This window comes from Pholcus phalangioides, unplaced genomic scaffold (assembly GCF_987345545.1).
Source record: "Pholcus phalangioides strain wild (caught in Gottingen) unplaced genomic scaffold, Ppha-v1.0 ptg000042l_1, whole genome shotgun sequence".
NCBI classification, from domain to species: Eukaryota; Metazoa; Arthropoda; class Arachnida; order Araneae; family Pholcidae; genus Pholcus; species Pholcus phalangioides.
The window spans coordinates 22,154,381-22,178,468 of record NW_028301628.1 but is presented as its reverse complement, the minus strand read 5'-3'; the positions used below and the strand labels follow the sequence as shown (position 1 = coordinate 22,178,468).

At 36.9% G+C, this 24,088-nt stretch overlaps 1 protein-coding gene across 1 annotated transcript; it reads right to left on the bottom strand.

The window, feature by feature from the left end:
- Positions 1-1,936: 1,936 nt before the first annotated feature.
- Positions 1,937-23,132, bottom strand: LOC149064665 (uncharacterized). The gene is made up of 6 exons (XM_089254558.1): positions 22,992-23,132; positions 19,643-19,698; positions 18,827-18,876; positions 8,765-11,655; positions 2,332-2,412; positions 1,937-2,207 (listed from the first exon to the last, which is right to left on the bottom strand). The coding sequence occupies exons 1-6, from the start codon at positions 23,091-23,093 to the stop codon at positions 2,052-2,054; spliced, it is 3,336 nt and encodes a 1,111-aa protein (XP_089110684.1). The 5' UTR covers positions 23,094-23,132; the 3' UTR covers positions 1,937-2,051.
- Positions 23,133-24,088: the final 956 nt, after the last annotated feature.

Here is a 24,088-nt window from a genome sequence, read left to right as displayed (position 1 = left end):
CAAATAAGCACTGCAAACTAAACTAGCGCAATGATAAACACAATAAATGCACTGCTGGCCACCGTAAATGCAACACCCTGAAGGAAGCATGCAAATAATATGAAATTTACAACATGCATTAGCGGAGGTGAGATATGCAAATTAGAATTTCAGCGCAGACGCACATCACGCGTGCCTGTGGGGCCACTTCAAAGCGCTATTTAAGGCTTGGAGATTGACGATTTGAAGTACGGCAATTGTGTTTTTCTTGTGGTTTTTTCAAAAAAATGATCAATTATGCCTCGTAGAAAACAGCAATCATCTTTTGATCAAGTATCAGAGTTCGACAGAGGAAGGATAGTGGCCTACCGAGATTGTGGATTATCTTTCAGGGAAATCGGTATTCGTGTTGGACGAAACCAAACAACTGTAATGCGGATATGTGATCGTTGGATGCAGGAGGGTACGACGGACTGACGTGTTCGATCGCATCCACCTCAGTGCACCACTTCACGTGAAGACAGGAGTATTGTGCGTATGGCAGTGATCGCTCAGCCACATCACGAACCATAGCACAGCACATTCAGTCTGTACCGCATCATCCAGTGTCTGCGCATACCATTCGACGCCATTTACAGCAGAGTGGTCTGTCCGCAAGACGTCCATTGCTTCGTCTACCCTTGACGCAGAACCACAGACGTCTCCGCCGCCAATGGTGCGATGAAAGAAGGATGTGGACGGCACAATGGAATGAAATTGTCTTTACTGACGAGTCACGCTTCTGTCTGCAACACCATGATGGTTGGATTTGAGTCTGGAGACGCCGTGGAGAGAGGATGCTGAACAGCTGCGTTATGCACCGCCACACTGGTCCTGCACCGGGTATTATGGTATGGGGCAGTATTGGATATCACTCTCGCACTCCTCTAGTACGCATTGCCGGTACTTTAAAAAGCCAGCGTGGTGTTGGAGCCAGTTGTCCTTCCTTACCTTCAGGGCTTGCCCACAGCCATATTTCAACAGGATAATGCGCGACCACACGTGGCACGCATTGTCCAAAGGTTCTTTGTCAATCGCCAGATTGAATTGCTTCCCTGGCCAGCTCGCTCTCCGGATCTTTCGCCGATAGAAAACATGTGGTCCATGGTTGCTCAACGATTGACCCAGATTACATCCCCAGCTGCCACACCAGATCAACTTTGGCAACGCGTGGAAGCTGCTTGGTCTGCTGTACCCCAAGAACACATCCAAAGTCTCTTTGAATCAATGCCGAGGAGTGTGGCAGCGGTGATCTCCAACAATGGCGGCTACTCTGGCTACTGATTTTGGCAGGAACCACACTTCACAGAAGTCTATAAATTTAATCATTTGATGCTTGGTCAACATGTTATCTACAAAATAAATATTGTTGCGATATCTCTCGTCTTTCTTGATGTTACAATTTGGGTGGCCAGCAGTCTATATGCTCTACCCTGGAATCTGTGATAGAGAATGCAAAATGCCAAATTAAATACAGTGAATCCTCTCAATATAATGATACTCTGTGGACAAATAGAAAATATTGTTGTAGAGGGGGGGGGGGGGATTTATTATATCTGTATTGCTGTGAGGTTTCTCTGTATCTCAATACACAACTGTCTTAGAACCCAAAACCTACTTAGGCTATTACAGTAACCACTGCTTATAAGAATCAAATCTGCAAAACAAAACACCATTTTAACATAGAAAGATTGGTTATAGAAATCAACAGCTTATAAGGTTCAAAATGGGTGAACAAAAACAACTTATTTAACTCTTACAAGCAACTACTAGTGTATTTTGGACAATCTTGAAAGAGAAAAATGCTTGACTCGCAAGGAATTTGGTTGGCGCCTTTATTTTATTCATCAAGCCCCAAACCTTAAAAAAATTCATACAAAATATAAATGATCAGTAAAGAAAAATGTGCCAACATAAATTAGGGAAAAAAAAGCTTTATATCTTCAATAGAGCTCCTGCATTCGTCCAATACAAGTTCTTTTTAAACTGAATTATGTACAATGAACGTAAAATGTTAAGTATTTCGCTTATACTCATGGGTCAAATTTTATCGAATGAACTTCAGTTGTTATCTTTCCTCCAATATATCCTCCCTTCTTTTTCTTTGTCTTCTCATGCCTGAAATTCTTGCCATGGACATGTTTGAAAGATTGATTTGCTCTCTCACCCCATGATCCTCTGGCTCCTTTCTGAAACACCAAAACAGAAAGTAACCACATTAAATACAATTCAAAACAAACTTTCTACTGCAGAGATTTTCTAAAAATAATTTCCAAATGCAATTAAAATGTGCACAAAAGAATTCTCACTCACTTTAGCTTCAAACGAATTATCTTTCAATCTTGGATCAACTTCTACCTCGCCACTTTTCACTCTTCTAAATGGTGAGGATCCCTTAAGAAACAAAATAAACAAACATTTCTGAATTTCTTTGCAGGAAGTATATCACAGAACTACACGATACCAATCAAAGGGACAATCGATTAATGCAAAAAATATTCTGTCATGATCAACTACTACTAAACTGAACATGCACCTCTTACACATTCCTCTGCGGAATTTCTAACGAACCAGTACATGTTAGAACGAACGTGTTGTGTGAGTATGTATATGCATGACCCTAACATATGTATGTCGTTTGACTTTTGCTTGTTTCATGTACTTGCTAGTGCTGCCATCTGTCTCATATTTTGAATAAAAGATTGAAAATGTTTGAATTTTCACACTATGTCAGTATCGTGTTGTAAGACTGCCTGGTCTCTGCTGAAACTTTTTTTAAATGGGAGACAGGCTCGCATTAGCGATTTGAATTAGGAAAACTGCAGAGAGAAAACCAAATTCAACCAGCCACTGTGCCATGATCACTGCCAAATGCTAGGCCAGAGGAGATATCTAAAAAACAGACAAATTCCAGAATACCTCATTAAAAACCAGGACAAAACACTGAATCCATTACTAAAAACCAGGACATTTTAGAAACCATCTTTTGGGCATAAAACCCAGCATCTGAAATTAAAAATGGTGACAATAAACGAAAAAGTATTTAAATATATATATATGTATGGAAGGGTTTTTCCCCATTATTTCTGTGCAGCATGCATTTAGAAATTTTTAACTGAAAAATTAAGCGTTTAATCAATTTCAGTCACTGCATTCTATGGAAGTGCTGCCATCTATTGAGAGATGTTACAAAAACTTTGTTCTCCTTTACTTTTATGTGTATCACAAATTATATCGTGAACAGGACTGTACAAAAGAGCGCCGGGTCGCCTAGAATTTTCTTTGTGTAGTTACTAAATTGTAGGCTGAGAGCGGCACAAAATGTTTGGAATTTATAGCATCATTTAATACACGAGAAAAATTTAAACCCAGAATATAAAGAGAGCAACAATTAGAAGCGTTTCGGAACTATATCAAGTTCTTTCTTCAGTACCCAAGAAAAATGGAAAGATTATGCTTAAAACAAGTCGCTTGTTTTAAAGCATAAAGTTATGCTTTAAATTTAAAACAAGGGTTCCTAAACTTTTTCCACCCGAGATCTCCAGAGCAGTTTAACAAACTTTTTGTTGTGTTGATTGGCAGGAAATTCTCACAGTTTAACAGTAAAGGGTTCCACCAAACAAGTCTGACGTTTTTCAAACTTTAGAGGAGACTCAATGAAAGTTATCACTGAATTGGGGAAATTTACTTTTGCCTAAAAGTAACAGACTGCTATTTCGTGTCGAAAGGTACGTGTAGAAAACAATGAACACAATGGGAACATAGACGTTCCAATTGTAAAACTTGAATGCATCTGTGTTATAAGTGGCATAACAATAACACGTTTTCTGCCAGAACTGGCTTTAGGAATGTAACGGAAGCCATATGGAACGTTTAGTCAAAACATAGATTTCGCAAAAATGTAATAAACCATTACTCAGCTGAACCCTGCAGTTGAAGAAAAGTGTTCTATACAAATCACACTAATCATAATAACAGACCAGTACCAAATTTTGCCAAATAACGATAGTGAATCATTAGGGAGGAAACTCATCCTTCTCAGCATTGAGAAAGAACGAGAATGTATGAATAGATTAAATAATGAGAGTAATCATTAGAGGGGAAATCAACTTCACAGCATTGACCCAGCTAAACACCTTTCACTTGACTACAATTTGTTTGGTCTGATCAGCCATATTTCTGCATACGATAAAATGCAAACAGGAGCCCCGAAAACATTAGTAAAGAGGTATATAACTTATTAGATTTAAAACAATTTCCCTCACCAACTACATACAATACCAACACAACTTAAAATAGTCATTTTTGAGTTGTGTCACTATTGCAGCCAAAAAGTACACAAAATTATACATTTAAATTTTTTTCCGCATTTCAATATAATTTTCAAAAAATGTCTTCTGCAAGATTTCTGCAGGGGTGGGAAGTGACTAAGTCCATTTCGGAGCAGCAAAATTCAGGATTCGGAGCAGTTTTGGAGCAGCAAAATATGGGATTCAGAGCAGATATTTATAAATTGGAGCAGTGAAATTAACATGAATATTTTCATTAACCCTCAACCCTTTTCAAAATAAAACTGCACTGTCTTTTGTTATCAAACATCTTTTCATCAGCTTGATTTTTGTTCTTGGTGTTTTAGGCTTTTGACACCTTGTTTGAAAGAGCGGCCGTCATAAAATTTTTTACACCCGTCTATTTAAGATGATTTTTGCTTACTGAGGGCACTATTTGCTGCCTTGAACATCAGCACTTCAAATGAGCTAAAAAATGTTTATAAGTTCTTAATTTTTTTATACTTGGAAAGAAATTGTAACAAAATGAGAGAGAATTTCAGAAGAATCAACTCTATGTTTGGCGATTCAGCACTCATTATCTGGCGATCTGACACTCGTTGTTTGGCGATATTGGCGATTTAACGTTCGTTATTCGGCAAAGTTTCTAAACTAACATTCGTAATTTGGCGGACATGCGCTTTTTAACAGAAAAAGCGGACATCCCGGAATGAAAATTTTTTTTAAAAAAACATCGGGATTTAACACAATGGCAATCGACTACAGTAATTTCTGCTGCTTTCAGTGACGACTTTTTTTTTTTTAACGGAAACACTCAAATTTGCACTTTAACCCTTTGAAGGATGGTAGGAACCCCTTTATCCCACCTTTTTCAAAAATTCATAACTCCACGAAAAATAGGAATTTTTTGCTAGAAATCTAATTGAAATGTAGTTTATAATTCCAAAAGTTATCAGAAGATGGCTCTAGTTGTCCACAATCTTTTTCCATATTACTAATGGTAGTTCTTTTTCGTCAAATATTTTTGCTGACACTATAAAAAAAGTTATTGCAGATTTTTACCAAATTTTGCATCACAAACTGGGTGAAATGATACAAATTCATTGTATAGTATTATGAATTTTGTCTTGCAAGTAATTTTTGAATCCACAAGATTTTTTTCAGAACGTATTTGCTGAAGAAAAAGGATGGGATACATGTAGTCCCACCGTGCGTCTACAGCATCCCCCCTACAGAGGGCAGCACCAATTTCCTCACCCTTGGGAAATCTCTTTGGAATGCGTGTTTTGTATCATGATACTGTTGCGTCTGGAAATTTTTTTATTTGTGTGTCTTTAGTACAGAGAATATAGAGGGAACCAAAGTAAAAGAAAATTCAAAATGCCTCGAAAAGGACTAACAGCTGCTGAAGCTCTTGCTTTGATTGAAGAAATACCATTGGATCCAGAATCCTCAATTGAACTTGATGATGTGCAAGAATGAGAAGAATTTTGCGTCGGGGATGAAGAATTGAGTAAAACCCCACGACACAACACTGTTCCAGAATTCAGAGAAAAGACTGGGCCAAGTGATGAGATTTTAGCCCTGGAAGAACAATCTCCTATTGCGATTTTTTTTTTGTTTTCATCAGCCCTGATTGACCATATCATTTTCCAAACAAATCATTATGTAACCCAGGAAGGAAAGAGGTTTGATCCAGTTCTAAAGACGAGTTTCTATGCTTTTTAGCCATAAATTTAACTATGGACATAAAAAAACTCCCTATCTACAGAGACTACTGATCAACAAATCCAATTCTGGCCGATAGTTTCATAAGCAAACTAATGCCAGTGAAAAGATTCGCCTGGATGTTGGTCCACCTAAACGATAATTCGGTTCAGCTAAAGAAAGGTGACCCCAACTTTAGCAAACTATAAAGTGTGACCCTTATTAAGTGATTTGTCAGAGATTGCTATAGAATTTTGTACTTAACACGTCATTATTTGAGACTTGTCTATGATGTCTTCCCTCAACATTTAAAATACAATTTAAAAGTATTTCTCCATATTATGACATCCTTTAACTATTCTAATATTTTCCTGGCTAATAAAATGAAATAAGCACTATTGTAAATGTGCCTTAGTAATGCTTTCCCTGCCAAGCATTTTCACCACGCTGATAGGCGCTAAGTGCGCGGTGGGACAAACGGTATCCCACCTCATACATAAATAAAAACGCAAATTTTTTCTTCAATTTTTTGAAAAACGTAATATGTACACCCATATGCATCGGTACATCAAGTTATTTTTTTATATTTTTCATATTTCGATGTCGCGCCCTTCAAAGGGTTAAAGCTGAAAGGCATTGCAAACCATCTTCAGTTCCACGATAACGGACAATATCGGGGTTTCGCGATGGAAAGTCCGATCAGGGGGGGGCGATAGTTTAAGTATAGTGGAATAAAACACGCTCTTCTCGTAAAGAAACGTTTCGTGGCTAGCAAGAACAAAAACTTTTTGCCGTCCTTTCCGAAATTCCGGGCATACTGAAGCAAAATTCGCTATTTGTTGCAGAAAAATGCGAAAATACGCTGTTGGAGCAGGATGGCGCAAGATATTAGTTTTGGCACAGTGCGGCACAGAGTTCCCACCCGTTTCTGTAATCTGGGTACACGCCAAGTTGACAAATTCTCCGTGATAAATTTGGCTACTTTTCATACTACATATAATTCCTTAATTATAGCTATGGCAACCCTAATCAATAATGATATTCAGTACATTAATTTTTTTTTATGACAACTTCCCAAAACAAAATTTGACGTTGTTAGATATAAAATTCAGTTAATCCATGGTTAGAAATAATTTACTGGAGTGATTAAATCAAATTGAAGCCAATATCAGTGATTGAACCATGGCACAACCTGGAATTCCATAAATGGATGCCATGTTTGTTGACATCGGAAATAAAGACCACCTTGACCATCAAAAACTGTTTCCTTGTTTCTTGCTATTGCGTTTTTTTTTTTTGCAGGGTTTATATCCGCCTTCACACATTGATCTATCACTCTATAAAGCAAGCGAAACGAATGAGGGTTGTACCCAAACGACGAATGTGGCGAGAGCAAGATGGGGGTACGGTACCCCCTTAGGGAGGCAACCACAGGGAGTTATTCATTTTTTGGTTCATAATGAAAATATATTCACTTGGAAACAAAATATAACATTTGTGCTGCAGTGCCGCTATATTACATACGATTCTATATTTATTATGCAGTACCCGTGTATGGGAAAGTAGCCTAATTTGGACCACATCGTTCTCAAAAAATAAGACAATGCATTTACTTAATAACAGGGCAGGGCTACTGCAGGAGTGTGCATAGCACGTTTAATATTTTGTTACATTTTGTCTTGGTATGATTACAGCTGCTTGTTAACATTTCCTGCCGTGTCCAACACTTCGGCAGTAGTGTTTTCATACGATGGTACAAAAATGAAATTGACAAACCACCAAAAACATGGGCAGACAAAGTGATAATCTCTCTTTCAGAATTGGTCAGAATTTGAATTTTTTGAAAATTCATCAAAATGCTCAAACTAAAATTTTTACCTCTAAAAATTTTTTTTTGAAATTTGTTTTTTTTAATATTTCTTGTGTTTGATTTCCTTATGTTTCTTCAATATTTTTTCTCATAAATTTTTCAGAATTTTAGCTCTAATTCTTAATAAAATTTAGAAAAACCAAACTTGGGAGGATTACATATTTTCTTCATAATTTTTTACTTCAGCTATTTTTCCCACTTAAATATTTTTAATTATTCATGAACTTTGTTTTCACAAAAATACATTTTCACAATGTTTAAAGATTGGTTGATTTTAAATTTTCTTAACTGATCTGCCTTGAGAAACCAGTTTCCTAAGTTGGACGAATTTCATTTTTTTCACGATACCATTCAAATTTTAAATGAGATATAAAACATTTTTAAACATATAGTAGCTGTCATCCTACTCAGTTTGGTGATTTTTTGACGAATAGTACGACAGTAATTTAACAAAATATACGAAGTGGTCCAATTTAGACACCTTTCCCCTAAACATTATAAATAATGATACTGCCATGTGATAAATGCAGCAGTTTACCGAAACACAAATTTGGTATTTCGTTTCCGAGCGAACCTATTTTCATTTTGAAATAACCAAGAAATGGGTTGCCTCTGTATCAGTCTTGCCACATTTGCAGTTTGGGAACAACCCTGTGCACCTTGTGAGCGATTTTGGGTGAAATATTAAAAACACTACTTCTTTTGAACGACATGTTCCAGCCACAGTCCAGCATGTGGTCACATGGAACTATTCTGATACAGCTACTATGTATAGCCAAGTATTGCACATTGCTGATGAAAAAAACTTAGCCAACTTGGCATACACCCCGATTACAAAAATCTAGCCATGTATTCACTACTGCAATGCATAATAGTTTACCTTTTTTTGCTTCCCATCAGAATCTGCATGACTGTTAAAACTACTATTCTGGAAGCTGCTGTTCATAGATATATTCTGCCTTTTCACATCTGGTTCTTCTCCAGACAAATTCATTTTATGCTTCTTTCCTCTATGGTTTGGGACCTTTTGGGCTTGGAAACCTAGTCCATTCTTAGAAGTCTCTCCTTGTTCGTCATCAGAACTGGAACTGTCACTGACTTCGTGTGAAGTTTTTTGTTTCTTCGATGATGGGGGCTGTACTGTAGAATTGTTCAATTTACTTTTTACAGGTGTTTTATTTCCTTTACTCGCTGGAGAAACTTGACTCTTACATTGTATTTCTGAGGAATCTGACGATTCAGAACTATCATTTGCAGCAGGCTTTGCATTCTTAGTTTTAATATTTTTTGAAATGGGTTTTGGGTCATCAGCATCAGAATCTGAATCAGACTCTTTGGCATTTTTCAAATTCTTCTGAATGCTGTTTTGTCTAGCTTGGTTAGTTTCTAGTTTCGAAGTATTGACAGATTTCTTAACATTGTTGTCACTATCGGAACTAGAATCTGAGCTACTAGACTTTTTAGATGCTAATACTTTCTGGGGAGTTTTGTTAGTCTTCTTGACAACTGGTGATACAGCTGGTGTTTTTTGCTTCGGTTCATCTTCTGAACTAGAGCTTGAGTCAGAACTGGCTTTGCTGTTCAATTTCGTCATCGGAGTAGACTTCGCTATCGGCCCACTCTTCCGTGTAGTAGCAGGCTTTGACTTTTCATCGGATGATGAATCTGAATCATCCGAACTATCTTTCTTCATCGCTGTAGGTTTTTTCATTGGGGTAACCTGGGCTTTCAGATTTCCTTTTTGTTGAACCATTTTGTTTCCTGGTTTAGCAGTTTCTTCTTCAGAATCTGACTCTGAACTGCTACTATCAGCTTTTTTATTCTTTACATTTACAGTAACATTTTTCTTTGCAGAAGTGATGACAGGCTGATTTTTATTTTGCCTAAGTGCATCTTTTGCTGGAGTTTTAACAACTTTCTCATCATCTGAACTGGAACTTGAATCCGAACTTTCTTTTTTGTTCTGTTTCAAGGGAGTTTTCTTAGCAGGCGTAACATTAGGTTTAACAGGCTTGGCCGGAATTTTCCGAGTGGGCTTTTCATCTTCAGAACTAGAGTCACTAGAACTTTCTTCTGCCATAGCTTTAGGAAGTTTTAATATATTTGCCACGGACTGTTTCCCTACCACAAGCGGTTTGCTTGATAATTTCTTGGCTTTATCGTCATCGCCACTAGAGCTGGAATCTGAGCTATCTGCTTTCTTAGCTGCAGCTGCCTGAGCTTTGAGGGACAATGATTTCTGCAGTTGATTTGTTGATTTACTGGGAACATTTTTTGACTGTTCCTCTTCAGAGCTCGAATCTTCGGAACTGCTTTCAGACTTCTTGGATGCTGCAGGTTTTGCAGCAGATTGCTTCAAAGGTGTAGCTACTTTTGCAGATATTGTCTGGGATTTCTTAACTTTTGATTTAGTTGCGTCCTCATCTGAGCTGGAACTTTCACTAGAGCTCTCTTGTTTTTTCCCAAGACCTACCTTTGCAGATTGTTTGCATGCAGGTGTAGGTTTTACTATGGGTGTCTCGCCCTCATCATCGTCAGAACTACTTGAACTGTCTGAGGCAGTCCTTTTGATGCCTTTGCCTAATGTCTTGGATGAATCTGGGACCACAGGTTTACTGGACTTGAATGGAGATTGCGACATTTTTGATGACGAGACCGAAGGTTTGGCCGCCTCTTCTTCACTGTCACTTGAATCTGAGCTAGAATCAGCTTTCAGGGCCAATTTACTCTGCGGTTGAATTTTTTTCGGTGTCAGAGATGGTTTAGCCGCCACTTTGGGAGCTTCATCTTCTGAACTGGAATCATCCGAGCTATCTTTCTTATGCATTAATACATTTTTAGCCACAGGTTTTGCTGCTGAAGAAACCTTAGATGATTGAATCTTTTTCTCATCTTCAGAACTTGAACTTGAATCTGTGCTTTCATCTTTCTTGGGGATGGGAGCAGGTTTTTTTGGAGTGTTTTTTGTAGATTGCAATAGCTGTTGCTTTACAGGCAATTTTGTGGATTTGGTTTCTTCTTCGGAATCAGAACTAGAATCTGAACTATCCTCTTTTTTTGAAGCAAGAGGCACATTTTTAACTGGTTGCACTTTTGACAGTCCTTTGGGAGCTGGTGGAGTCTTCTTTGGGGGTTCACTAATGTCCATCTCTTCATCAGAACTTGAATCTGAACTAGATTCCTTAGCTGGCTTAGTTGCTTTACCAGGTGTTACTTTTCCAGGTGTTCCACTCAATTTTTTTCCAACTACCTGAGATTTCTGAATGCCAGGTTTTTGCTCCTTTCCAATACCTGGTTTACTTTTATTTTTATCATTGTCGTCACTGTCTGATGAAGAGTCGCTTGAACTTTCTGCTTTTTTTGATTTCGATGAAAGCTTCGAGAATACCTTAAGTCCAGTTGGCTTGGTTCCTATTTCCCCTTCACCGGAACTTGAATCAGAGCTGGAGCTATCCTTTTTCTTTTGGGATGCTAAACCTTTAGCGGGAGATTTAGTTCCTAATGACTGTGTTACTGGTTTTGCAGGAGATTTGCTCGGTGTTGGATTTGTCTTTGTTACTTTGGTTGGCTGCTTTTCTTCTTCCGAATCACTGGAGTCAGACTCTGAATCATCTGAGCCAGATTCTTCTTTTTTTTGAACAGGCTGACTTTTAACAGCAATCTTTTTGACAGATGCTGGTCCAGCTTTTGGCTTTAATTTCTCTAGCTTTTTGGTCTGTTCCTCTTCATCATCAGAATCGCTGTCAGAACTAGACGATTTTTTCTTTTTACCTGAAATAAAGATTAGACTAATTTTATAATTATATTACAAGTTTAATATATATTTTTTTATCAAATATAAAATTCTTTTGAAAATTATTCAAACTTTCACAATTTGTTTAAACAATCACTAATAAAACAAAAAACTGATTCGCCCAGAAGGTATGCAACAAGATATTTAGATGCAACAATTATAAATGCAGCAACAGACAGCAAATCTAAATCAGTACATCAAGAAGATCCTAGGACAGGAGTCTTCAGCACATTGCCCACAGGCCATATGTGGCCCTCCAAGCTCTTTCACCATGGCCCACCAACCATTTTTAGACAATGCTGAAAATATTACCAGACAATCAAATTAGAAAATAATTTTATTAAGCCAGCCGACCACTGCGTTATACTGTGCCATTATTGAAATAATTTCAAGATTCTTTCAAAAGAAATAATACCTTGAAAAGGAGATAATTTCAAAATATGGGAGGAGGAATAATTTCAGAATCACTGAAATAATTAAAGAAACATTTAAAGCTATTTTAAATTAAAAGAATTAATCAAACTTCAGAATTGGCGGGGAGTCTTGTTGGCCATTTAAGATGTCATTAAAATGTTGTTAAAGTCCTTAACATCTGTGTGTACGAGTGGATTTTTACAATTATAAGTTTGAGTTGGTTGGAAGTTTTGATTTTGCCTGCATGTGTGAAAGGTTGAAGACCAGCGTTTAAGCTAAATAAAAAATTCCTTTAGCAAAAAAACCTTTAGTAAAACACTACAATGCTAATGACTGGATGTCGACTCGTTTCATACCACCTCTATATATTTTTGCAAAAGTGGTTACTACTACTTTAGCATTTTGTGAAAAATGTAACTAACTTCAACCCTGTTGATGCACCAGAAATTTCTTGAAGTACCAGGAGCATTAAAATAGAAATGGTGGTAAGTGTAGGGAGTTTAGAAACAATTCTGTGGTTTTGTTAAACTGACAAATTGGCCCAAGCTTTATTTTAGCATGGTCAAAATAAATTTTGGCTGAAGGGAAATTCTTAAAAAAAAAATGGTGATGAATGTTTAAGGACGAAATGATTTGAAATTTATACCTTTTTCCATAAGTTTTTATAAACTCTGACCTCTTAGTCTTAGATGTCAGAATATTCTCCTTGATGTAAAAATTGGAGAATTGAAAATATTAATTTTTCTTGTGAATAATGAAACTTTTACTAATTTTGTTCATATTATGAAATATAAATCAGTTTTCATGGCACGAAACATTTAAAAAAAAATTGACGTATTCCCCCCCCCTCTTTTAGAAACCTTAAGATTAAAACATTTATTTTAAAATTTAATAAATTCTCAGAAATAAGTTCAAAACAAAAAGATATTAAACCAAAGTTGATTGATAAAGGAAGCTATTCTTATACAATCATCTTTATTCTAAGAAGATAAAGAACTGTTGTTTTCTTCAATGTTCATTAGGGTGGGGGCGAGTCACTGTTGAATGCACAATTTTTTTTTTTAATTTCTATCCGGCACAGCACGAAAAGGGTGCCAAATGATATCTTTAGCTTACATATAAATTTTTTTAAGAATGGGTTATCTTCTGCCTCCGGATTGACTTTCAAAAATACATATTTTAAAATAAAAATAAACTTTTTTTGATTATTTTTCTGAATGCGGCGGGATGTTAGTTCACGGATGTGCAGTTCAGAGTCGTCAGCATTACGATCAATGAATTTTCAGGGTGTGCGAAGTAAGTTTTTTTAAGAATTATGGGATATATTTTGCCTTTCAGTTCTGCGGGCAAATACCTAGTTGCAGCGATGAGCTTGAACAGGTGTCATGTTCTAACCTTTACAGGAATGGCGAGTTTTCATAACAAACCTAGTTGGAGCATAAAACTTGACGACATGCGTTGCTAGAATTACAGAATTTTCAAAAGGAGATTCCATCGAAACATACAAATGTAGAATTCGATTAGCACGAGTTAACCATCAGGCAAGAGACATTTTGCCTGGCGATTTGTTGATCATTTTGGTCTCACCATGGTCATTTTTTTTGCACACGATGGTTAATTTTAAACCCCAGGACCTACAATTTATTGCCAATTCCAAATGGCAGGCTTGTTTTTTATACTCAGAGAGGTTGGTGCGCTAACCCCTCGATCAAGGACTCCCTGTGATAGCAATCTTTTTCTGCTGTTATGTCGTTGTTTTGGTTGTACCCGTGTCAGGAAAGTTTTCTGACAAGGACACAAACCGGGTATCAAACTCGCGACACCTCTAAACATCCTTTGGTTTTTTAGGTAAGTATCTTATCGACTTCAGCCACCGCATCCCTGGCGATTTGTTTGCTAAATCATTAGGCCTTTTGAAACTGCTGAGACTATTCTCTACAAATATGTTTGGTCTGTGCCAACACCTTGATCAAAAAACTTGGCTAACTCTGTTGAAATAACTTGAAATGAAAAAAAAAAAACCACTGGTTTTTTCCTACATCAGGGGTGGGAAGTGACTAAGTCCATTTCGGAGCAGCTTTGGAGAAGCAAAATTCAGGATTTGGAGCAGCAAATTTGGGATTTGGAGCAGCAAATTTGGGATTTGGAGCAGCAAAACATGGGATTCGGAGCAGATATTTATAACTTGGAGCAGTGAAATTAATTTGTGAAATTTTCGTTAACCCTCAACCCTTTTCAAAATAAAACTGCACTGTCTTTTGTTAAACATCTTTTAGTCAGCTTGATTTTTGTTTTTGGTGTTTTAGGCTTTTGACACCTTGTTTGAAAGAGCGGCTGTCATAAAATTTTTTGCACCCGTCTATTTAAGATGATTTTTGCTTACTGAGGGCACTATTTACTGCCTTGAACAGCAGCACTTCAAATGAGCTAAAAAAATTTTATATGTTTTTAAATACTTGGAAAGAAATTGTTACAAAATGGGAGAGAATCTCGGAAGAATCAACTCTTTGTTTGGCGATTCAGCACTCATTATCTGGTGAGATTGGCGATTTAACGCTCATTGTTTGTCGACATTGACGATTTAACGCTCGTTATTCGGCAACATTGACGATTTAACGCTGGTTACTCGGCAACATTGGCGATTTAACGCTGGTTACTCAGCAACATTGGCAATTTAACGCTTGTTATTCTACAAAGTTTCTAAACTAACATTCGTAATTCGGCGGACATGCGCTTTTTACTCACGGAATGAAAATTTTTTCACGAAACGTCTGGATTTAACACAATGACAATCGACTACAGTAATTTCTGCTGCTTCCAGTGACGACTTTTTTTTTTTAAACGGAAACACTTGGATTTGCACTTTAAAGCTGAAAGGCATTGCAAACCATCTTCAGTTCCACGATCACGGACAATATCTGGGTTTCCCGATCAGGGGCCGATAGTTTAAGTATAGTGGACACGCTCTTCTCTCTCGTAAAGAAACGTTTCGTGGCTAGCAGGAACAAAAATTTTTTGGCATCCTTTTCGAAATTCTGGTCATACTGAAGCAAAATTCACTATTTGGCGCAGAAAAATGCGAAAATACGCTATTGGAGCAGGATGACGCAAGATATCAGTTTTGGAGCAGTGAGGCACAATTGGCGCAGAGTTCCCACCCCTGCTACATATTTACAGATTCTCCTTGAAGATGTTTTGGGTCCCGATGTGCAGCCGTCAATATATAGAAATTGTTGGAATGGTAATTCGTTCATATTCAGTAAACAGATAATCCATCACAACGGCTTATCTAACCTTTTTTTTCAAGGAGACGTACGACACCTCCATATTTATCGACGTTCACATTAATTCCACGTCACACCCTACTGCCATTGAAGACTTCATAGATATTTGATTCCAAGAAGAAATCAAAGATTGCTTGTTCTATGCATTCAGATGTGCCAGAAGCTGGTGCTTTGATGGTTCCATTATCAATGGAATATGTTCTTCACGAATGCTCTGTGTCTCTGAAAAATGTATAGTCTTCCAGTACTTCCAGACACTTAATTTTATCCTTCCGTCTGTCAAAGTATAAAACAGTTATTTGTAAGACTTTGGTCGCTCGTTGGTCGATTACGAAGCTTTTGGGCAAATGCACTCTTTGATGTTTTTACACTTGCATGATGAAATAAATGTCAATAATTTATGGTGAAACTAATTGCTTTTCCTGTATTTTAAGATGCGATTTAAAAAGTTTTTGTATTTCATACATGATCGGCCTGTAACATAGCTTTCACTCATTTATGTGGGACAGAAGGAATGGAAGCTCTCGACCATATTTCAATTTTTGCCATGATAATGTCCTTAGTTTTTTAAACGCTGTCTCTTTATCAGTTTCATTAACACATTTTATCTTATGATAGTTCCACTCATAGAACTTCATTACATCTTTGTAGGTTGGTATTATATTTCATTTGACGTCACTTGAACCACAAAATAACAGACATTTCCACTTTGAACGAGTACAATCCATGATGAGAGTGGCACAAACGAATGCAACACAACCTTGTCTTATTACTAGTTGCACTGGTAAACATGGGTGTTGCAAGCGCATGTGTAGGGTCTTCCATGACTCCTTCACGCTACACCCCTTGCAGCGAAGTGACGAATTGTCTATGTTTGTAGAAAGTAAAGTAATTGATCGAAACCCTAACTGAAACCTACCTTGAAGAAAAAAAAAAATTAAAAAAATTAAAAAAAAATCGATATCAATCCGGAGGTGGTCTGGACAGGGGTCTGTCCAGACTTTTTGCACAGGGTCCTGTTTTTGTGAAAATGTACCTTATTTTTGTGAAAACGTTCAAAATAGCAGTGAAAGTAATACTAATTAAACAGCAACCTCATTTTCCTATTTTATTTCATTTTTATCATCATTTTCCTAGTTTTTGATGCACTCACAGCTTGTTTGTGTTTCTGGCTATATATATATGCTTGTTGACACATCGTGTTGGGTGATCACCAAATTGCACCCCTTGGTCAATCCAGGGTCCCTTATCAAAAAATGTAGAACATATTTTGCAAAGAAAGCCAGATGCAGAAATGCTGTAACATAGCCAACTGTGAAGCTTCTCAAAACGTGCGATGTTCAACAAATTCGGTACTTTTGGACCCATTTTTCTAGCTTCTGTAGATGAAATTTTCTTAAAATCCGGCTCTACCGACGAATTCGTAGCATCTTTCAGCGCTTCCGATAAATCAGCAATGTCTTCCACCGCTTTCGACGAATCGGTAATGTCTTTCGAAGAAACGGAATTGTCTTCCGCCACTTCCGATAAATCGGTCATCTCTTCCGCCGCTTCCGACGAATCGGCAATGTCTTCCGCCGCTTCCGACGAATCGGCAATGTCTTTCGAAGAATCCGAAATGTCTTTCAGCGCTTCTGATAAATCGGTAATGTCTTTAGGCGCCTCCGATAAATCGGTAATGTATCGCGCCGTTTCCAAGGTTTCGACAGCGTGGTTCGAAACCGATGAAGGAAGCAATGTTTCAGTAATTTTTTCCGGGTTAGCACAACTGGAATTATCTGTATCTGACGTCTTTTTGGTGACGTTTTCAGATCCTCGTTTAAAAAACGATGTTATGGAGCTGCGTCCCCGAACGTCAGTTGGCCGTATTTTTTTAATGTAGTAATCACTATTCCTTGAATTTCCACCTGTTGGTGGTCGACCACGCTTCATATTAAATTTTCAAAAATGAAAGCGCAATACAGGAAAAAAAACGTGCACAAAAAATCCAATTATACAATAAGCATCAACTACGCTGATTTTACGACTAACAAGAGGTTGTGATTCAAAGACCATTTGAGGAGAAGTGCGGGGCTAAAGCGTTTGTATAATGGCATAGGTTGTGCGATAAAATATCGGACGCGGTCAATCCGTCTTCAACCAGCGGGATGTCCTAACCAGAAGACTAGAAACAAGGAAAGCCCTCTCAAGGTCACGCTCTTTCTCCGATCGCCTTTTCAAGGTCATGTTTTCCGGTATCCAACCAACAACTTCTATAGATAAGATTACTCATCTATGGGGGAGGGGGTGGTGGTGTTGGGCCAACAATGCATGCTTAAAAAAATAGATCAATGGCTTTCTATTACGACTAGGGTCATAACTGATAAGAATTTTGTCGCACAGCAGTCGCAAAAGTTCGTTTTTTACGACGTAATTTTCATGAAGGGTTCGTTTTCTGGAATTTTGTGATGGATCCGTTTATTATCCTCCAAATTTTGTGAAGGGTCCGTTTTTTAGCCCCGGAATTTTGTGAAGGGTCCGTTTTCCGGACCCAAATTCCGGCTGGACAGACCCCTGCACTTGAACCACAAAATAACAGACATTTCCACTTTGAACGAGTACAATCCATGATGAGAGTGGCACAAACGAATGCAACACAACCTTGTCTTATTACTAGTTGCACTGGTAAACATGGGTGTTGCAAGCGCATGTGTAGGGTCTTCCTAGACTCCTTCACGCTACACCCCTTGCAGCGAAGTGACGAATTGTCTATGTTTGTAGAAAGTAAAGTAATTGATCGAAACCCTAACTGAAACCTACCTTGAAGAAAAAAAAAAATTAAAAAAATTAAAAAAAATCGATATCAATCCGGAGGAGGCAATTACACTAATCAGAATGTAAAAAAATCATAAGTGTTATTTTGAGACATTTAGCACCTTTTTATCGCTGTGCCCCTCAAAAAATGTGAATTTTATTTTTTTGACCCACCCTAATGTACATACGCTTAAATTCTATGCATCACTCATATTTCTTTAAAAGTTGTGCATTTCAGCAATGTTGGTTTAATTTTCTTGCTTTCAAACTTTAAAATTGTAGTATACAAACTTCAATATTCCAATCTTCTTGATGGGAAGAGAATATCCTGAATTTCTCTCAAATTTTTTGAAGAACTCCTTTTCCCTGAATATTCTCTCAAAAGGACTATTATAAATTACTAGAGAATATTCTTATCGAAAATAATTATTCTCAAGTTATTTATCGAGTTTTATGTTATACATGTTATTACACATATTCTTGATAACTTTCTCTGGAAAGATTTTGCTAACTGAAGATTTTGCTGAAAGATTACTCTTGAGAATTTTACATCTCTACTCAGTCTAATTGAAAATTTTACATGTAATAGATGGAGATCTATGGGGAAATTTAAAAAACATTTTATGATGTTTATACAAGTTCCTGAAAAAATACTTACCCATTTTCGCATTTGCAGCGATTGTCACCTTGGGCAAGTTTCCTAAAGACCTAAAAATAAAAAGATGCAAACTCTGAATGAGATATTATATAAAAATTGTAAAATCTATCAAAAATATTAAACATTATGGAATACACCTTGTGGAATGAAACAAATCAATTCTACAGTTACACAGAAACCCTATTCGAAGCCACCATTCTTTGGTTTAACATGCAATGGGAACCAAGCCTGATTAAAATACATGGTAGAATTTTTTCATCCTATATGCGAGAGAACATAAGAAAACTAGATCTATGCCTTCGAGGACACTGCCCTCAGAAACAGTGTTTTTTTGCAATGGTACAGTGAATTCACCGACACCAAGCACGATGCAACCCCAAAGCAGAATGTTTTACATTCTTCTGCAATGAGCTCTTGGCTGACTGAAAAAGTTTAACGGTAAAAACCCCCATAATTACATTTTCTGAATTTTTTCTCAAAATTATTCCCAATTGTTCTGCAGTGGCACTACACATGTTTCAGCACATTCTGCTTTGGGGCAATGTACAAAGGTTTCAGAAAATAAGTAAAATTTTACATATATATATATATTATAGTGGTTCCTATATATTACATATATAGCATGATGCTGTGATGAAGTCTGTTGCTGCTATCTGTTTTTAAATCAACAAAAAATTAGAATTGAAATTAATTAATTTATGAAAATTGAAATTAGACCGAAAAGCGACATATCGTATGCCATAATAGCCAGATGACTGGTTATATATATAAAAAGGTAGTTCTATAAGGTTGAAAGTAAACATAACAAAAACTTACTTTGAGTAGTGCTTAACGACTTCTTCTAATCTGGGATATCCAGGAGGTAATGGTGTCTACAAATTTAAAAGCATGACATTAATTACGGTATATAAAAATCAAATCAACTGATCAAACTCTTAAGACATTTAATACAGAACACTCAGAAGACTGCTGACCAATCAGGACTTTACAATATCTTGATCGAAGCTTACTTGTCACCAAGATTAGAGACCACAATTTGGTCTTATTTGCAATAATTTTATCTTGTCTCTCGCTTAAAAATGAATAAAAATCTATACCATGACCAAACATTTTTTTTATTAGGTTCTTGAAGTGCCTGTATCTCAAGATGAAGGCAGAAAGCACAGCCTAAGCTAGGACTTGACAAATCAGAATAAAATTTAGACACCAGTAAAATTTCTATAGGCACTTTTATCGACAAAATTTGTCCAAAAACATTCTTTCATTTGTCTGGGACTTAAGAACCCCTTCTATGCTAACAGACATGACATAATTTCTGATAATTTTGTATCTTCCTAATACTTCAATTGTTTCCAAGACAAAAAAAAAGATGCGCCAATGTAAATTTTTTAGTCACAGGTGTGTCCTGGCAGCTGGGATTTGTGCAGCCCTGCTGCATGATGGAGACCATGAGAATAGGTGGTCTTCGAAAATTGGGTCGATTCCCAATAAACTGTATTTTGCTGCTTGAAGACTTTTTTTTAACACTATTTTAGTGATGCACCTCAGCCATTTTAGATCAGAAATAAAAATAGACTATATCTGAAAGTTTTGCCAACAATGGTGTATATAAGAACGGATAATTCTAAATAAAAAACAAATTAAAGTTCATTAAAATTTTTTGAAACGTGTCTGCTAAAACAAAACATTCATTATAGAAATGACAAAAACTATTACTTTTTTCAAATGGAAACACTATGCATACTGAACGTCAAGGCAGCAAGAATTTCTGCTGCTTGAACACTGAAGTCTTATTTACCCTGCTATAGCAAAAAAGTGCAGAATAAATCTTTCCCCCATGAAAAAAAGTTCGTTCTCAGAATTTGAACTAATGATCAAATTTACAAACAAAATACAAAAATATATTTAAAAAAATACTTTATTAAAAAAATTTCTCAGCATAATAACCACGTTAATAGTAATAGATTAAAAGTCTCTTTTCTGCTGATTTCTCAGCCTGAAACCCATCATGTTTCTATACAGATCAGGAGTCTCTTCTAGCATCGCTCTCAATGTTAGCTTTTCAAATTTTTCATACTTTTGAACTTAGGAGTTTGTGTGTGCTATTCCATTAATGTATTGGATCAATAGATTTTTTGCTGTTTAAGCAGATTTTTGTCAACACTGAACTCTTTCACTGTTTTACCATGTGCTAAGGATAAAAAGAACCTTCACCAAAACTGGAAGAATTTTCAATTTTGGGCTGCATTCAAGGTTACAAAGTTCAAACATGTCTGCCCAATATCCATTTATTCTCTGAACTGGTGTCATTACTTGAAATTCACATTGTAGTACATCCCATTCATCACACAGAGTTAATAGTTCTGTAGGCCATACAATTTTAAGCAACATTCCAGCAATAATTTTAATTGCAGATAGAGAAGAATTTTCTGTATTAGAGGGTGTAAACACTTCATTTTCTCCAACGTTTTGGAAAGGTAGAACATTTAAATATAAAATAGGTATTTCACAGAAGTTATGTAAAATGAACGTGACCTAGTACGAGCTTCTTCCTTTGACTGTTGTTATCAGCAGAAAGTTCTATGGGAACCCACACCCTATGTACACTAATGCAAGTGAGACTCGTGAACCATGCAACGGCATTAATAAGGGACACCAAATCCAAATTGAAAGGGCAAAGAAAGTTGTGTCTACCAAACACCCATGGTCGGTAGTATCGAAAATAACTCGTGGGTACAAATTTTTTTTCCCGGGCTACCCCTGTTTGGGGGTGTCAAATCTGGATTTACGTGATGTTAAACCATCACGGATGATGACCATATCGTGTGCGGATGGCAAAACCAGATATTTCAGCTGGAGTTTTTACACACAGATTCTATTTTTTTTCTCCAACAATTACCAAAAAATTGATAACCAAGGGGAGCAAACAAATCCTAAACGAGTTTTCACAAAAGGTAACACTTAAAGGGGTTAATCCTTTAAATTGTTCCTCGAAGGTTACTGGGAGGTTTGTGAAAATAACGTTTTTTTGCTTTCTACAGTGGACTTCGTCAAAACTTTTGCTGCTTGCTTACACCCCATCCTTTCCATTCAGTTCTTATATTGTATCATAAAAAACAGTGATCTTTACGATGGTTTTGAAATCTAAGTGATGGATGTCTAAGCTCGTCATTCTCATTCCTGAAAATATATAATCATCCCTTCCTGCCTTTTTACAGTAGCTAATATCTTACATGCCTATACCCTCCCCCATCTCGGCAGTTTGTAAAGGCATCTGCTGCTGGTAAACCATTAGGCTCTGACCCTAGGTAGGTGGAAATACAGGGCGATATTGCTGGAGGTACGAAACATTGAGAGAATCGTCTTGAATTATACGGGACAAGCCAAATTTTTTATCATATAATTTGGTTTTTAGAAGCTGGATTCATGTTAAGGGCCCTGGAGTGCAGATCGACCTTACGTATGAAAATTTTGTTCATTGAAAATTTAATTCGACTAAATTCAATTCAAAAAAAAAAATGTCACTCGCGAATGAAGTTGTGGGCTATGGGAAGAAAATGTTGTCCAAAGTGGGTACCCCATACGCTAGAAAAGGTGCCACCAGGGCCACAACTATGGGTGAGCAGACGGGTCTGGTGGCACAGACTACAGAGGGGGGGGGGCAAATTCGCCCTTTAACAACTGCTACTTCATTACATGGGGGAGAGGGGGCAAAATATTTGCTTGCCCCCGAGTGCCACTGTGCTAGATTAATCCGCTGGACGATTTGGTCTCTGAAACTGCTATAATTACGCCGGTACCATTATTTTCCAAATCCTACATAATTAATTCATTAACTAAGAACAACCGACCATTATCCGCACAATGAATTGAACTGGTTCTACTCTTCATCCATGTTACCGGCTTGAGCAATCTTGAGATAAGATGAGGGCATATAGATTTCTTATCACGATTCAAACATATCAATGTTTTGGGTATTAAAAAAACGCAATTACATATTAACCTAATTATGCTAATCAATTTACAAAAATGCATATATATCAATTATTTCTTCCCCGGGCGTGCATCTACACGTGGTTGACCCCCCAAACACATCACTAAGCAGCCTCGGTTATACTAAGCTTTTAAGATAGAGGCTTTAATAATTTTAATGAGCAGAACTTACAGCTTTCGCTCTCTTTCGAAAATTCTCGGCAACATCCTTGAACTTCTCGCTAAGATACGAAAAAATCAGAGAATCCACGTTTATATTAGACGGGGAAGCCATTTTAGCAGCCAGCCAAACTGAAAATAATTTTGCCACGTAGTGCCTTTGAATCGACTAGTCTACGATTTTTCAGGCGAGAGTTTGGCAGCGTCAAATTTCCTGCCATCTATAGTCATATGGTGTAAATAGAAATAAAGTAAGAATTCTGATGGAACCGGATATCAAAATTTAACGGCGGGCGCGCCCCCGAAAAACTTTACATTTTTTCTAATTTAAGATAATATATAAAATTATCCTCACAATTAATTTGCAATTTAATTTGAAACAACAAAGATAAAAAAAATTCAAAATAATATGGCTGTCTCCATGTTAAGCCATGTATTCTTTGATGGCAATTGTTTGTACTGGTGTGTACAATCACCTCTTAAAGTTTTTCCCATCTTTTCTGAATCACCCTGTATACGTATTTTTAGGTGCACCTTTATAAAACGGAAAATTATTTCAGTCCCTTGACATTCCGTCTTAGGGGCCGTTAAAGTATTACGTAAGCAAGTTGTTAGCCATTTTTGACCCCCCCCATTTATCAGTAACATTTCGTCATCACTGCTCCTTACCTAATAATGCATATTGGTGGGATCAGAAACGTACGCGAGAGGGGGGGGCATAATATGCTCGTGCGCCCCCTCCCCAAACGAAAAAAAAAATTTTAATGCACATTTTTTTAATTAAAATTTCAAACGAAAATACCTTTATATGTAATTATAGTCGATTTCTGTTAATTTCAATGCTATTTGAAGGGTAAGAACTCAGAATTTCTCTTTAAGAAATTCATTGTGACCCACAATTTAAACCATATATGGTAAACCCTTGACCCGCAGACCAAATGTGGCCCTGAAGGTTAACTAGTGTTGCTTGGCAAAGCTAATTTTGTAAAAATGAACTAAGCGGCACATTTACAAATCGCTTAAATGACCCGTGGCATAATTCCAGAGCATTTAAGTGACCCGTGGCACATTCAAAGATCACTTTCACATTCAAAGATCACCTCAGTAACC